The sequence below is a fragment of the Panthera uncia genome (assembly GCF_023721935.1).
Source record: "Panthera uncia isolate 11264 chromosome B3 unlocalized genomic scaffold, Puncia_PCG_1.0 HiC_scaffold_1, whole genome shotgun sequence".
Classification (NCBI taxonomy): domain Eukaryota; kingdom Metazoa; phylum Chordata; class Mammalia; order Carnivora; family Felidae; genus Panthera; species Panthera uncia.
This window is the reverse complement of record NW_026057582.1, coordinates 45,788,698-45,805,724: the sequence shown is the minus strand read 5'-3', so window position 1 is coordinate 45,805,724 and position 17,027 is coordinate 45,788,698. Positions and strand designations below refer to the sequence as shown.

The 17,027-nt window shown below is 33.9% G+C and overlaps 1 protein-coding gene across 2 annotated transcripts in view; it reads left to right on the top strand.

Annotated features, from left to right (window-relative positions):
- The window catches only part of STYX (serine/threonine/tyrosine interacting protein), a 37,390-nt gene that overhangs the window by 14,926 nt on the left and 5,437 nt on the right, over positions 1–17,027 (top strand). Inside the window, exons 5-11 of one of the 2 annotated variants that reach the window (XM_049611565.1) lie at positions 3,742–3,839; positions 7,204–7,264; positions 7,672–7,708; positions 8,140–8,179; positions 8,270–8,320; positions 10,511–10,583; positions 16,528–16,621. In XM_049611565.1, coding sequence (XP_049467522.1) covers positions 3,742–3,839; positions 7,204–7,264; positions 7,672–7,708; positions 8,140–8,179; positions 8,270–8,320; positions 10,511–10,583; positions 16,528–16,621 — 454 coding nt within the window. The remainder of the gene's footprint in view (positions 1–3,741; positions 3,840–7,203; positions 7,265–7,671; positions 7,709–8,139; positions 8,180–8,269; positions 8,321–10,510; positions 10,584–16,527; positions 16,622–17,027) is intronic. The other variant, XM_049611566.1, reaches the window with a different exon arrangement.

The following is a 17,027-nucleotide window of genomic DNA, read 5'->3' as shown; positions in this document are numbered from 1 at the left end:
TTAATCTTTCCTTATCAAGGGTAAATGTGTGTATATGTGCATGTGTATGCATGTGTTTTAATTGGTAAAATCTTATTTCTGTTTTTCCAAACTTTAGAGACCTAGATGCTCCAGGTTGTAAAGTATTATACCACATATATGTCTCTTGTCTCCTATATAGTCAAACTGAAATGGATTTCTTTAGTTACACATTTAACATGGTAGATTCTTTTTTTTTTTTTTTTTATTGATTTTTTTAGATTCATTTTAATATATGTAGCAATTTGCCACTTACTAGGGGATTCAGTCTTAGGAATTATGACAGTGCTACTAATTTGCTTTGAGTTATAATGTGAAACAGTGTATCACAAATGTTTTCCCTAATACCTTATTTTGAAGTCACTATTCTTGTGTATGATACCTACTCTACCTATGGTAAGTTTTGTAAAAAAAATTTGTAGAATTTTTTTTTCTTTTTTCTTTTTGTTTCGTTTTGGAGACAGAGTGTGAGAGTTGGGGAGAGAGAGAGAATCTCAATCCGGCTCCACGCTCAGTGCACAGCCCGACGCAGGGCTCAGTCCCATGACCTTGGGATCATGACCTGAGCTGAAATCAAAAGTAGGATGCTCAACCGACTTAGCCACCCAGGTGCCTGCAAAACTGTAGAATTTTTAAATCTAATGATTTAATTTAATGTATTTATGAATTTTGGGTGGGTGGGAGTTTTTTTTGTTTTGTTTTGTTTTTTAATGTTAGTTTATTTTTGATAGAGATAAAGGATGAGCAGGGTAGGGGCAGAGAGAAAGGGAGACACAGAATCAGAAGCAGGCTCCAGGCTCCAGCTGTCAGCACAGAGTGCAATGCAGGATGTCGAACCCACAAACCATGAGATCATGACCTGAGCTGAAGTTGGGCGCTTAACCAACTGAGCCACCCAGTTGCCCTTTGATTGGGAGTTTTTTTAGAGTTAGAGTCATTTCTTTGAAACTGGAAGGCTTTTTGACTATTGAGGCATATATAAGAGTAAACCTAGTTTTGATGGTCTACAGCTGGGTGGAAAGGCACAGTGTTGCTTAAAAAAAAAAAGTACTAAGGAAAGGATAGAGTAGTTAACTATAGACTTAACTGATTTACTTAAGACAAACAAAAGCCAAATAATGTAGTATTCACAAAAATTGTTAGATTACTTTTTGTATTCCCACAGCATTTTATAAATATATCTATTATAGTATTTGTCACATGAAATTATTTGTTTATAGATTTCCTCAAAACCTCTTTACCATCGCCTTCACCATGGTCTAATTATTAGACTGAGGAAAAGTTTCTATGGCAAAATTTGATTATTTCTCATTTTGAATCACCATAGAACAGCTTGTCTTCCTTTTCATACCATCATCCTAAAAATATGTAACAACAACAAATAATAACAGAGATAAATCTTAGGGAATAAACTCCCTTTCTAATACTCGTTTAGTTAAGCTTATCTTTTGTTACATTCAAATACAGTTTTAATAAAAGGGACAAATTGGGGCTCCTGGGTGGCTCAGTCAGTTAAGTCTGACTTCGGCTCAGGTCATGATCTCGTGGTTTGTGAGTTTGAGCGCCTGAGCATCAGGTTCTGTGCTGACAGCTCGGAGCCTAGCGCCTGCTTCAAATTGTGTCTCCCTCTCTCTCTGCCCCTCTCCTGCTCATACTCTGTCTCTGTCTTTCAAAAATAAATAAATGTTAAAAAAATTTTTTTGAAAAGGGACAAATTTAGGCTCTTTGTCAGTAGTGAATTGTTTCTTTTTATACAATTTTTTCTGTAGTTTGTAGGTATGAGTAAGTCATAATTTGCTTTATATAAATGAAAATCCATTGGAAAGTAAAAGTATTCTGTATGCTATTACATTTGGGTCCTATTTTGTTAAGGTTTTTTTTTTTTTTTTTTAGTTAGTAATAGTTTAATGTGCCTTCAGTATTTGTGTTAAAGCAGATTTTTATCCATAGTTATATATATCTTCCTGTGATTTCTCACATTAATAAAGTATCTTTATATATCACAGATCAAGTATAAAGAATGGATATTGAATACATTTTGACAGTTTAGTAAATGTGAATATGAAACATTGATTAAATATTAATCCTACCAAGTGTTTACCTCCCTTCTTTTAACTCAGGGTACACTCAGGAAATACAAAGATAATTAAACTCTATCTAATATATGCCAGACATCAGAACATTTGCTGCAAAAATTAACATTTTAAACTTTTGAAAGCCACATTTTCTTAGCTCAGGCTGCTGTAATAAAATACTATAGACCAATGGCTTAAACATCAGACATTTATTTCTTGTGGTTGAAGTGGCTGGGAAATCTGAAATCAGGGTGCCAACATGGTTAGGTTTTGGTAAGGGCCCTCTTCCTAGCTTGCAGATGGCTGCATTCTTGCTGTATCTTTACATGGCAGAGAGACAAAGTCCTGATGGCTGTTCCTTTTTTCAGGGCACTAATTCCATCATGTGGGCTTTACCCACATGACCTCATCTAAATCTCTGATTACCTTGCAAAGGCCCTATCTCCTAATACCACCTTGGAAGTTAGGACTTCAACATACAGATTTTAGGGAGATACAAACATTCAGTCCATAACAAATATAAATTATTCTTTGACTTCTCTGATGGATTATTAGTATTATTGTTCTGGACTATTTAATGCAGAAAGTGGGAATTAAATATATGAGCGTAAGCTGAAAAGTTTCATAGAAAACTCAAAATTATGAATTCTTATTCCTCATGCCAGCATGATTTGTTAAATATATTTAACAAACATATAGTTGTTGAATAGTTAATATTTTCAAGGCACTGTTATACATACTTAATATGAATCTGTGAACAAAATCATAGTTCTCTTGGAATTTACATTCTATTAAAATAACACGTATATGTATTATGCCACATATAGTATATGTATATAACATGTTATATTAAATGTTAATGTATTTAATATATTAAATTGCTTTAAATGTCACATTAAATTGCTTTAAATGTATAGCCAAAAGACACCACAGAATATATCATTTGGAGTTGCCAGTTAACTTGAGAAAAATTTTTAAACTGAAACTTTAGTCTGTGAACTGTATATGTTAATTCTGGCTTGTATCAGAAAAAGCGTACTGAAAGAGGCAGGGAGATTTGGGCCCTGGTATTCCAATTAACTATGTCAGTGATGTTCAATAATTGTTTATGTCTTAGCAGTCCCTTCTAAAGAATAAAGTTTGTAGTCAGTATATGTAATTACCATTTACTGAACGCTTGCCATGTGCCCCAGGCACTGTGCCAAATTCCTTACATATATTATCTTATGTAATTCATCTAACCACTCAGTGGAAAGGTTAGTACCTAACCACAGAGCTCAGGTCATTAGCAGAGCTGGAAGATAGAGGTTGGGATTCTCATGACTACAAAGCCTTTAACCACTATATAGTATTGTTTACCAAATAAATGATCTTTAAGGTCTCAACAAGCCCTAAAATTATGGATGTAAAATAATCTTATTAGCCTTTTGAGCTTATGTAGTATATATTAATCTTAAATCATTGAAATATTTTACCGATCACTTCAGGTAAATTATTGTAAAATTAGCTTTAATACCCTGTGCCTAAAGTTCAGATGTGGCTATGTAATTTTAATGTTCAGTCCTGTGTATTTCAGACACCTGTGTTACAGCAAGGCGATGTTTTGTATTTTAAACTATTTCTCTCCCTTGTCCCTCTCTTTTTATAGCTACCTATTCTACAGAAATATGGAATAACCCATATAATATGCATAAGACAAAATATTGAAGCAAACTTTGTTAAACCAAACTTTCAACAATTATTTAGGTAAGAATTATGGTTGTGATGTATTAAAATGTTATGGGTAGCAAACATGTATTTTTATTTCAAGTTAATTTTATTATAGCAGACTTCTGTACATATCTGTTTTATAAGGATGCTCATCTAGGTATATCATTTAAAAAATAAACTTCTTTAAATTCTTAAATAAGTAACTAAATCATATAATGCAGAATTTTAAAGATTCAAAAGCATGTACAGTATACTGAAAAGTTTCCGTATCCTTATCCCTTAGATAGCCAGTTCCCCTCTAGAAGCATTCACTGTTACTCTTTGAGTATCCTTCCAGGATTATGTTGTATATACAAACAGTCCTACAGATAAACTTTTATTTTTTACACTGGCTTAAAGATTTTTTTTTTTTTAATTTACTTTTAGAGATTGCTTCATATCATTACTTAGAGAGCTGCACTGATTTTTTAAATTTTCATAGTAATCCATTGAATAGCTATACTAAAATTTATTCAGTCTGTCTCCTGTTGTTGGGTATTTAGATTGTTTCCAGTCTTTGCTAATATAGCAGGTATTCCCATGCATTTCATTTAATTCATGTGTGAATATATCAGTTGGATAAAGTGTAGAAGTGGAATTATTGCATCAAAGAATATGAGCATTTAAAATTTTAATGGATGTTGCAAATTGCCCCCCAATGAGTTGTATCAGTTTACGTTCCTACTATGAAGTGAATGAGAAGAGACTATTTCCTTGGTATCTCTAAGACAAATTGTAAAACAGTTGTAATTTTCCCCAATTTTCTAGAGTAAAAATGATGTCTCACGTAGTTCTAATTTGCCTTTCTCGTTTATCTTCTAATGAGTGTGGTTGAGCATCTAATGGTTTTTAGTTTTATTTTAACTTTATTTTAAAAATAAATCTCTATATTACAGTGATATAAAAAAGGGTGCAAAAATGTGTGTAAATAAAGTATGTCTCTTTTCTCCTCTAAACCCAAGCTCCAGCTTCTCTCTTGGGAGGTAGCTACTATTAACTCAAATATTCTAGAGATACTGTGTATCTATATAAAACATATTGTTGTAATTCTCTGATTGATTGATTGATTGATTGTAAAAATGAAAGCAACCTGATTTTCCATCAGAACAGGACATTCTGAAATATATTGTGTAGGGGTGCCTGGGTGGCTCAGTCAGTTGAGCATCCAGCTTTGGCTCAGGTCATGATCTTGCACTCTGTGAGTTTGAGCCCCACATCCAGCTCTGTGCTGACAGCTCAGAGCCTGAAACCTTCATATTCTAGGTCCTTCTTGCTCTCTGCCCCTCCCCCACTTGTGTGTACGCTCTCTCAAAAATAAACATTAAAAAATTAAAAAATATATATATATGTATAGTGTGAATGTACAATAGAATCCTATAACCATGAAAAAGAATGAAATATTTCTGTGTTGATATGGAATAATCATTAATATTTATTAAAAAAGCAAGGTGTACAACCAAGTGTATATATACTCTCAATGTGTTTAAAAATACATACATTAGACATAGGTTCTTGTATATGCATGGAAAATTTCTAGACTAACACACCAGAAATTTGACAGTGGTTGCTTCTAAGAAGAGAAATTTAGAGTCTGGTAGAAGGGCCTACTTTTTTATTGCAAATATTTTTATACTGTTAGAATTTTTTACCATGTGTACATATTTTTCAGTTAATAAAAACTTTTTAAAAATTTTATAAATTTTTTAAATTTATAAAAATTTTAATGTTTATTTGTGTGTGTGTGTGTGTGAGAGAGAGAGAGAGAGAGACAGCATGAGTTGGGGAGGGGCAAGAGAGGGAGACACAGATTCTGAAGCAGGCTCCAGGCTCCAAGCTGTCAGCACAGAGCCCGAAGCCGGGCTTGAACTCATGAGCAGCAAGATCATGACCTAAGCCGAAGGCAGATGCTTAGCTGACTCAGCCACTCAGGTGCCCCTAAAAACTTATTTTAACAAAGAGATGTTCTATTCTAAAATAAAATAGATTGAATTTTTTTTCTAATTGTGAAAGAAATCCTTCTTCTTTATAGATACTATGGAAAATACAGAATGACACTAAGAAAAATATAAAATCATCCACAATTCCACAACCCAGAGAAAACACTTTAGTTAACATATTGGCATGTTCCTTCTAAATCTTACTCTATCATACATATGTGTATTATGCATACACACATATAGACTTACATATATTAAAGAAAATTAAAGTGTGATATTTTAAAATGCCATCCTATACATTTCTAATTTGTGTTTTTGTTTTTAGTACCAAAATGTCCTGTGTGCAGCTATTTTATCCTAATGGAAGAATTCTTTCTCCTTAGATTTAGAATATTGGCTTATAGATTGATAGTTCTGCTAATAGTTTTTGACACTCAAAATGGTGTGCAATAAAATATGCTAGATTGATTCTGAATTAACTTTTTTTTTTTATGAAGCTGTGTTTTATGTAACAGTTCAGTCTACAAAATCACTTGAGGAGACAGCCATTGTCAGAATCCTTTTGGTTTTTACATTGGATTATCCTTGGATACTGAGTTTTGGGTTCTCTGTGATAAACCCGGAATTTACTGAAGTTGTTAACCACCTAAATAAGAACTGTAATTTTTAAGGCAATATTGACTTTAAAAATTAATTTTGTAACTTAATTACTATAGATGTATTAATAAGCAAGTAGTCTTGGATAGGTTAGAAATGGAAGTTTTTCACAAAATAAAATAAGCCTAGCATATGAGTAATATCTTATTTTCAGTGTTTTCCAAAGTGTAAAATTGTAGGACAGGTGGTCTCTTGGTTGAATTTTTTTTTTTTTTTCTTTTTTTCTCTACTGAAGGTTAGTTCAAGCAATGAATATTTGACTCCCATCATTCTGGCTCCATCAGACTTCCTATTTTGATTACCTTCCTCTCTTTGAGACTTTGGGCTTACTCTGAATCGTTCTATATAGGGTTGTGAGGAGTGGTCACAGGGCCACTCAGAGAAGAATCTTCTAATCCATGGGGAAGTTAGTAGAAATAGAAGAATAACAATAAGGAATACAGACACTTTTTGTCTTTATATTCTAGGTCCACTCTAATATAGAGGAAAGTTTCTTCCTTCTTGGGATTTTACAGTTTTAACTAGATAAATTTTTTATACTATAAAATATCAGAGAAATATTAACTTGTTATTTAAGGCTGAAGCATTTAAAAATGCTATGTATGTATTTAAGCAATATAAAATCTATGACCCAGTTCTTGGGAATATGACACTTTGAAAGTTGTTTTGCATTATTTTCTTGGTTGCCAAGAAATTTTGTAAATTTTTTTATACATAGATAGAATTTTATCTGAATGTGTGCTTATCACAAAATATTCTATTTTCAGATATTTAGTCTTGGATATTGCAGATAATCCAGTTGAAAATATAATACGTTATTTTCCCATGGTAGGTATAAAATATTTTAATATTTAGAATTTGTGATTTGACCTCTTAATTATGGTTCTAAAACTTAATAATAATGAAACTAATTCTTTCCCATGCTACTTTTACTTTGTTATGACTGAAAATTGTGGGATTATATTTAAAGAAAATTTATTATTAAAACCATTTTATGATCGCTAAATATCTGAGAAATCACACCTTGAATTTATTAAATTCAAATAAAATTTTAGCTCCTGTATAATTTAAAAAAATTGTAAAGTCACATTTGTAGTATTTTGGAAATTCTTGAATTAAGGTGATTTGCATTCATATAAATTAGCTGGAATTTTTTTCAATAATTTTTTATTCTGTGTATTTTATGCTTATATTACTCCAGATGTTTTATTAAAACACATGTCTTTTGCCTTCAGACTAAAGAATTTATTGATGGAAGCTTACAGACTGGAGGTAAATAGTAATTTCTTTATGTAGCCAGTGTTTATTTTCAGGAGATTATGTGTTATAGTTAATTTTTTAGTTACCATTTGTCTTAAATGAAGGGTATGGAAGTTGGAATTGTATGTAATAGACTATTCCCAAATTTGTTTTTTCCCAACTCCTTGTTTCATTTGGATAGGCTTTCTTAAGTAACCCTATACAACCATTTTTGAATTCTGGGTCAGCTTTAAATGTCTTTAATTTCAAAGTCTACAGGTAATATAAATTGTAAAACTTGAAAGTTAATAAGTATCTAAATGGTATGTATAAAACATAAAACGTTTAAGAAAGGATTTATCTTACTATGGTATAGTACATGGTTTCAATATATTTTAGTTGCTGAATTAGATAGATAGATAGATAGATAGATATTGTCAGAGTAATTATTTCTTGTTTTTCAGGAAAAGTTCTTGTCCATGGAAATGCAGGGATCTCCAGGAGGTATGAAGTTAGAGATTATCTTTTTTTCCTAGCATTTAATTAATGAGTTGTGTTTTCTATTTTTTTCTAAAATATTTTCCCCCTCTTCAGTGCTGCCTTTGTTATTGCATACATTATGGAAACATTTGGAATGAAGTACAGGTAAGAAAGTACTCTGAAACCTAGCCAATTTAAATTCTCATTAAAATGAAGCTTAATGGAAACAGTTTGGGAGTTTGAAGTTGATATTCTCTTCATCATTTTGTCGTCTAGTCATGTTTGATTAGGCAGGTTCTTATATTCCATGCTTAGTCATTTAACCTTTGTAGCTTGTCTACCTTGTGTAGATATACTTTAGGCTAATATTTTGTGGTTTTAGGGAACTAGTGCTAAATGTTATTTTAAGAAGCTATGATAGTTAAAGTTGGAAATAACCCTTGGAAAAGTAATTATTTACTACCAGAGAATTGTTCAGTCTGAGTTTAAAAACTTAGACACACACACACACAAACTCGTACACACAGATGTTTATTGCTTCCCTTGTTTAGAAGGCTAATCTAGGGGCATCTGGGTGGCTCAGTTGGTTAAGCGTCCGACTTTGTCTCAGGTCATGATCTCACAGTCCATGAGTTCGAGCCCTGCGTTGGGCTCTGTGCTGACAGCTCAGAGCCTGTAGCCTGCTTCAGATTCTGTGTGTCCCTTTCTCTCTGCCTCTCCCCCACTCATACTCTGTTTCTCTCTCTCTCTCTCTCTCTCTCTCTCTCTCTCAAAAATAAATAAACGTTAAAAAAATTATAAAAGGCTAATTTATTACGTTTTCCTTTAACAATAGTTGGGTGAAAAATTACCTAGGCACTGTTTCATCTTCTGTTCATAATTCAGTGTAGTCTTTCTTATCCAGAATCAACTTTTCCAAGCATACTACCTAGACAAAAGAGAGAGAGTCCCAGAACAAAAGAAAAAACTGGTCAATGTACAGTGTTTCCTGTTCTTAGTGTGTCTTGTACAAGTTAGAAATCTTGTAATCATTGACACCTCCTTGTCATTCATTCCTTACCTCCTAAACTGACCCTTTACCAACCTGTTTTATGTCCTAAAATATACCTTGAATCTGTCACTTTATCTTTCTCTTCATCATCATTTAATCTTCAATCCAAGCTCCAATCATGTCTTTCCTGGGCTCTTCCAATGGTAGCCTTCATAGTGGTTTTATGTATCCTTTTGTTTCTCCAGTCCGTTTTTTTCTGCACTACAGTAGGAGTGAACTTTTCAAAAGATAAATCTGGTCATATAATCACCGTACCCCCAAAAAGCTCTCAAAGGTTTCTGATCCTTAATAATTTTTAACATGGCCAGTGAAACTTTGTGTGATATGCCTGTATCAACTTATCCATCATTGTATCATGTTCTCTGTTAGTCTCTTCATTTGAGCTGTATTCAGCATTGGATCCACATGACTAATACATACTAGACATTCAAATACTTGTTTAATTTGTTTGGTATCCTTTGTGTTTAAATTTCTTAAAAGTGTCAGTTCCTAGGGATACCTGGGTGGCTCAGTTGGTCGAGTGTTCCACTCTTGATTTTGGCTCAGTCATGATCTCAGGGTTGTGAGATCGAAGCCCACATTGGGCTCTGTACTGGGCATGGAGCCTACTTAAGATTCTCTCTTTTCCTCTTCCTCTGCCTCTCCCCCCACCTGCTTGCACACTCTCACTCTGTCTCTCTAAATAAAAAGTGTCAATTCTTAATATTATTTGAATACAAATCCTTCATTTATTTAATTGAAAAAGATAAATGCTGGCTAGACGTTATGTTTTATATATTCTCTTTATTATTTGGTGTCTTGTCAGTAATAATGGTGAAAATAGCTTCCATACATTGGGTCTGTGGCAGGTACTATTCCAGGCTCTTTTATCTCATTTAAGCCTTACAACAACACAAGGGAGTAGATATAGTTCTCCTTGTTTAAACAATGGTAATATTTTGAGCATGTACTGTGTGATAGATGCTCTACAAAGGTGCTTTACACTTATATCTTCCATCTTCACAGTAGCCTATCTAGATAGGAATTATTATAATCCCTAATTTACAGATGAGAAAAATAAAGTTTAGAAAGTTGAGCAGCTTCCCTTAGAACACAAGCTGGTAAATAAGCGGGATTGTGATATTTCATCTGACCATGCTGTCGATTTTTCCTCTACATCTCCACCTCTCTGTAGTAAAAGCTGTATATGATTTCCTATTTTAGGTAAATTTTTGGGATAAGTTCTTATTTTAGGTAAATTATGAAAAAAGTGAGATTACTCATGAAATAATAACATCACCTTAGTTTTCTTTTTTTGTTTTCAGAGATGCATTTGCTTATGTTCAAGAAAGAAGATTTTGTATTAATCCTAATGCTGGATTTGTCCATCAACTTCAGGTAACTTTTCTCTTCTTCCTCTTTAAGGTATCAGAAAATAGGATAATTCATTTTCTTACGTCCATGTAGATTAAATGTAGAATTTACTTTAAATACCTAAAAATTGCCATAATCTATTTATTTAATTTTATTATTTTTTTTTAACTTTTCAAATTTATTTTAAATATAATCTATACACCTAACATGGGGCTTGAATTCAGGACCCCGAGATCAAGAGTTGCATGCTCCTCTAACTGAGCCAACCAGGCACCCCCTAATTTGATTTTTTATTCAAGTTTACATTTCCAGTTAAAAGTTTTTTCTTTTTCTTTTTTTTTTTTTTTTTAAGTTTATTTATTTTAAGAGAGAGCAAGGGAAAGAGAAAATCCCAAGCAGAGTCCACAGTGTCAGTGCAGAGCCCAATACTGGGCTCAAACTCACAAACCATGAGACCATGACCTGAGCCAAAGCTGGATGCTTAACCAACTGAGCCACCCAGGCGCCACTCAAAAGTATTTTCTTAAAAGCTGCTATTACTGTGAAAAAAGGGTTAAAGGCACATCGTTAAATGTAAGATAAAATAATTATTAGAAATTTCATTTTTTTCCCTCTATTTTGATTGTACACACAGAGACAAGAGTTTTGATTCTAAGTATACTATGTATAGAAGCTTTTATATTTTATTTTCTATATTATAGGCCTTATTTTTTCCATGTTTCAAATTTTGTTGGTGCCTAGAAGATGAACTAAAAAGACAGTAAGATAAACCTGTGAGGTATCTGATTAAACTAGTTTAATTTTTTCCAAAAAGGAAAATTATGGATTAAAGGATGTCTTCTTACTCATTCCATCCAGTTATGCAGGAGTAAATAAGTTTCTTTGCCTTTTAACCCTGTTGTGTAAAAACGTTGTCTTTTTAAATTGATTTTTTTATTTAAAGTAATATATACTTATATATACTTATGGTATTATATATACTTATGGTTAAAATTCAACAATATATATACAACTGTACCAGCATTTTTATATGTATATATACATATATGTATATATGCATCATAACTTTATATTATTAATTCCTTATACATAAACCTTTAGATTGTTTCTAGTCTTTCATGATTATGAACAATATTGGGAAAAGTATCCTGGTAGGTACATCTTTGTTTACATGTGTGAATATGCCTGTAAGATATATACATATATAGAGAGAGCTATTGTTGGGTCAGAGGCATTTGAAATTTGATGTTATCACGTAGTCTTTTAAAAGGCTTAAATAATGTAAGCCACCAGGAAACTGGAAGTACCTTTTTCCCAATATCACATTCAGCACCAATAGCCAAAAATATTTTATCAGATTTTTCTGATCATTGTCATCATGGTGGTAAAAGTGGCAACTCCAGTGGTTTGCCCATCTTTCTATCACATTATTGATATTTTTCTCATTGGTTTATAAGAGCTCTTTATATATTAAGGAACGTATTTTTAGCCAACTGAGTTGAAATGCTATTTTTATTATATAGTGAACTCTTATCTATATTTGGGCCTATTTTTGGACTTTGTGTTCTATTCCATTGCTCTGCTTACTGCTGCAATTGTGTCACAAACAATTTTAAATACTATATTATATAAGTAAGTTATGGTATAGCTCAAGATTCCCTCATTAATGTTCTTTCTAGAATTTTCCTGGCAAGGTTTTAACATTGTGTGTGTGAGCTTTACTGAAAAGGGCTCTATATTTTTTATTTTATAACTATGTTTACAGTTCAGAAAGAATTGATACCTTACATTTTTTTAGTCTTTGTCTCTAACTATATATTCCATTTATTCAAATCAATTTTTATGTCCTCTAGTGTTTTAAAGTTTTCTTTTTGGGGGCACCTGGGTGGTTCAGTCGGTTAAGCATCTGACTTCAGCTCATGTCATGATCTCGCTGTTTGTGAGTTTGAGCCCTGCATCGGCCTCTGTGCTGACAGCTTCGAGCCTGGAGCCTGCTTTGGATTCTGTGAAGTTTCCCTCTCTCTCTGCCCCTCCTCTGCTTGCACTCAGTCTCTGTCTCTCAAAAATAAACATTAAAAAAAAATTTTTTTTTAATCTTTCTTTTTGTAGAATATATGTATTTCTTATGAAATTTACAGTATCCTATATTCAACACAGTTTACTCAGCAGAATAGCCAGAATCTTATTACAGGTTATCCCTCCACTTAAAATAAAAGCCACAGGCCTTATTTACAATGACTTTTATAGCCTTACACTTGCAGTCCTTTACCTTTCAGTTCTAATCTCCTACTATCTCATTTGCTTACTATGTATGTTCCAGTCACATTGACCTTCTCACAATTCCTTGAAAATACTATGCATGTTCTCATCTCAAGGCACTTGCCCTTATTCCCCCCACCTAGAATGCTTTCCCCCAAACATCTGCATGGCTTGTTCCCTTAATTTTCCTTTGACTGCATTATTGCAATAGCATTCTAATGGGTATTAGGAATACTTGCTTCTGCCCTTACCTCCTAAATCCCTACATTCAAAAGAAATATTAGTTTGGACAAAAATGGTAGCAAGGGAAGAGGTGAGAAGAGATCACATTTTGGATTTGACAGTATAGCTGACAGGATTTGCTGATGGATTGGATGTGAAGAGAGAAGATTAAGATGAATCTAAGCCTTTATGGAAGATATGAAAGAAACTGCATGAGAAGATTTAAGGGGAATAAAATCAAGTTCGGTTTTGGTTACATTAAGGTAGAGAGGGCTGTTAGGAGGTAGGCAGTTATACATATCAAAGTCCAGACTTCAGGGGAAAGAACCATATATCTAATCAGTATTATATAAATGCCAATGAAAGCCCTGAGACTGGGTGAGATCACTACGGGAATGTAGATAGAGAAGAAGTTCCAAAACAACCCTGATGCACTCCAACATGTAGAGGGTGGGGAGATGAGGAATTAGCAGAAAAGATCGAAAAGAATGGCCAATGGGATAGGAAAAAAATCAGGGTGGCTTGTTTGAGAAGTCAAGTGAAGGAAGTGTTTGAAGAAGTAGGGAATGATCCTACAAAGGCTGATAATAGGTCAAATAAGATAAGGGCTGAGAATTAACATTAGGTTAGGAACATGAGGTTATTGGTGTCCTTGACAAACAGTAGAAGGCAAAGGATAAGCCTAATTGCTCAGCATTCAGGGAAAAATGGGAAGAGAGGAATGTGAACAGCAAGAATAGATAATTGCAGGAATTATGCTTTGAAGGGGAAAACAGAAATGACAGCTGGAGGGGAAATTAGGGTTATTAGGGGGGATTTTGTTTGTTTTCTAAAATCTAGCATATTTGCTGTCTGGGCAATTCCAGGAGAACAGAGGAAATTGATATTATGCCAGAAATGGATAGTATGGTCTATTCTCTTTGTTGAGTTTATTATATTTATTGTTTATTAACCCATTGACCTTGAGAGTTGATATGTCATCTCTTTCATTACTACATTTCTTCCTTGAGTCCTTTTATCTCTTCTTTGTATTCATTTCAGAAATGTCATATTCTCATTGACTTCATGGAGAATTAATCATGTTCATTTGCTTTATGGAGTGATTTTCGTTTTGTTTTTTTTTTAATGTTTTATTTATTTTTGAGAGAGACAGAGACAGAGCGTGAGTGGGGAAGGGGCAGAGAGAGAGGAAGACACAGAATCTGAAGCCATCTCCAGGCCCTGAGCTGTCAGCACAGAGCCCGACATGGGACTCAAACCCACAAACAGTGAGATCATGACGTGAGCCAAAGCCAGACACTTAACTGATTGAGCCACCTAGGCGCCCCCATGGAGTGATTTTCATGCTGTGTTCTTCATATGACTTTTGGTTTATAATGTTGCTTTTTTTCCCCTTGTGACATCTTTATGCTAAAAAACCTACAACGGTTCCTTTTTGATTATAGGTCATCTTTGAATTAGAAGTATTCTTCTTAGATCAGCTATTTGCCCAACAGTGAAGTTGTGGGAGAGGAACCTGGGTAGTGGTTGGGAAAGACAGATAGCTTAAATTTTCCCAGTTGTCTTAGAAGACTTTCTTACCAACACTTTTCTCTGGTGGTATGACTACTCGATGGAGTAGGAAGCAGAGCCCCCCACCCCATGTCACAGGTTTTTCTCATTTAGATTGATGAACACCTCATGCATGTTAGAATCACCCAGAGGAAGCTAAGCTAAACCAATTAAGTGAGAATCACTGGGGGTGAGACTTAATATTTAAGTTTTTTTTTTATTTTTGAGAGAGAGAGAGAGACAGACAGACAGAGAGAGCACAAGTAGGGGAGGAGCAGAGAGAGAAGGAGACACTGAATCTGAAACAGGCTCCTGGCTCCGAGGTGTCAACACAGAGCCTGACGCGGGACTTGAACTCATGAATCCTGAGATAATGACCTGAGCTGAAGTTGAATCCTTAACCAACTGAGGCACCCAGATGCCCCTATATATGTATTTCAAGCCTCTCCGGTGATCTTTAGGTATAGCCAGACTTGGAGAATTACTGGTTAAGGTTTTATTTTTAACTAAGATCAGATACTTGGCTTCATACTTCACCTTACTATCATATAGCCTGTTTCTTGCAAAAATATCATGTGTGGGCATTTACATTTTCCCTGATAAGCCCTACCTCACCCCACAGCCCACTCACATTTCCTGATCATCATACTATTTAAAGGCTTATTAGTTTTATCTTAGGCACACCATCTTTCTTTGGAGAACTCTGAAGTGTACCCATTCTGCCTGATTTTTGCAGTCAGGCATCTTGTGTTCTAGCTTGTCTGGTTCCATTTTTTTTTTTCTTAATTTACTGTGGAATATAATACACATATAGAAAATGCATAAGATGTAAATACACATTCATGTAACCACCATTAGGTCAAGAAACTGAACCTATGCTAGGATCTCAAAAGCCCTGTGATGCCCCTTCCCAATCACAGACACTCTTTCTCCTTTTATAAAGGTAACCACTATTCTGACCTATTTGGTAATTATTTCTTTAGTTTTCATTCTTCTCATATTTACGGTTATGGTTGTTTCCTAGTTTCATCAAATGAGGTGTTCTCTATTATCAGAGGAGAGGGATAGAAATGCCTTTATTTTTCCATGTTTGGAGGTAGAGGACTATTAATTTTAAGGGATCAGAAAATCAAATACATATTTGAATCCATTAAATGCCTTATTAGTCTCATTTTTAAAGGGGTGCCTGGGTGACTAAGTCAGTTGAGCGTCTGACTTCAGCTGAAGTCATAATCTCGCAGTTCATGAGTTAGAGCCCATGTTGGGCTCTCTGCTATCAGTGTGGAGCCTACTTGGGATCCTCTGCCTCTCTCTCTCTGCCTCTTCCCCTCCTGCATGTGCACACACTCTGTCTCTCAAAAATAAATATTAAACAAATAACTCTTCTCCAAAATAGGGAGCAATACAGTATTAAGGTGAAATGAGGAGAAAGGAGTAATAAGTTACATTAAAAAAATAATAAAATATTCTACGAAAACATTTTATCTTTATTGAACTTTATTTCATTTTATTCTTAGTCATTTTATGAGATTGCTTGTTTGGGTTTGTGGTGTGTGTGTGTGTGTGTGTGTGTGTGTGTGTGTGTGTGTGTGTGTTTTAACAGAGGAGCTTAGATAACATGTAATTAACACCGCAAAGGCTTGTGTTTTAACAGAGGAAGTCAGAGATCATATAGCTGATGCCCCAGTGGCAGAGAACATATACCAGCAGTTCAACGTATGATACCCTAGTGCAAGCAATTAGCTTGACTTGATTTATAGTTTCATCAGTAAATGCAAAATTATGAGGTCAGAATTTTAAACCTGTATTTCTCTTACAACAATTATGGCACCAGATTTTTCAGTATCAATAAGAATACCAGTAATGAACATGGTAACCACTGTTTTGGGTACCCAAGAATTTAAATGTATATTCAAGTTAATTAAATCTTTTTTAGGAATATGAAGCCATCTACCTAGCAAAATTAACAATACAGATGATGTCACCACTCCAGATAGAAAGGTCATTATCCGTTCATTCTGGACCCACAGGTAAGGATGTTTTTTCATTTTGGAGAAGGTTGGGGAGAGAGATGATGGTATGAAAGGTAGAAAGCATCTTTTGCTCTTTATTGGTTATACTGAACAATTTAAATTGTTTAGAAAACTTGGGGCAGACTATTGAATTAAAACAAGGTAATTGTAAATTTTAATTTTATACTAAATACATGTGTATTGAGCTTCTACTGTGTAAACACCACTGTACTTGGTTAATAGAATAGGCTAGTTAGAAGATCACATTTCTGCTTCGTTTTAGTTTAAGTCTTTAAGTGGTGTAACTGCTGTAAAGATTAAAATAAGAGGGATCTGGAGAAGGGGCTTTAAGTACACTCCATGATCTTACTAAAAATAAAAGATGGTTAAATAAGTGAAAGCATGTTTCAAGTTAAATAGGGTG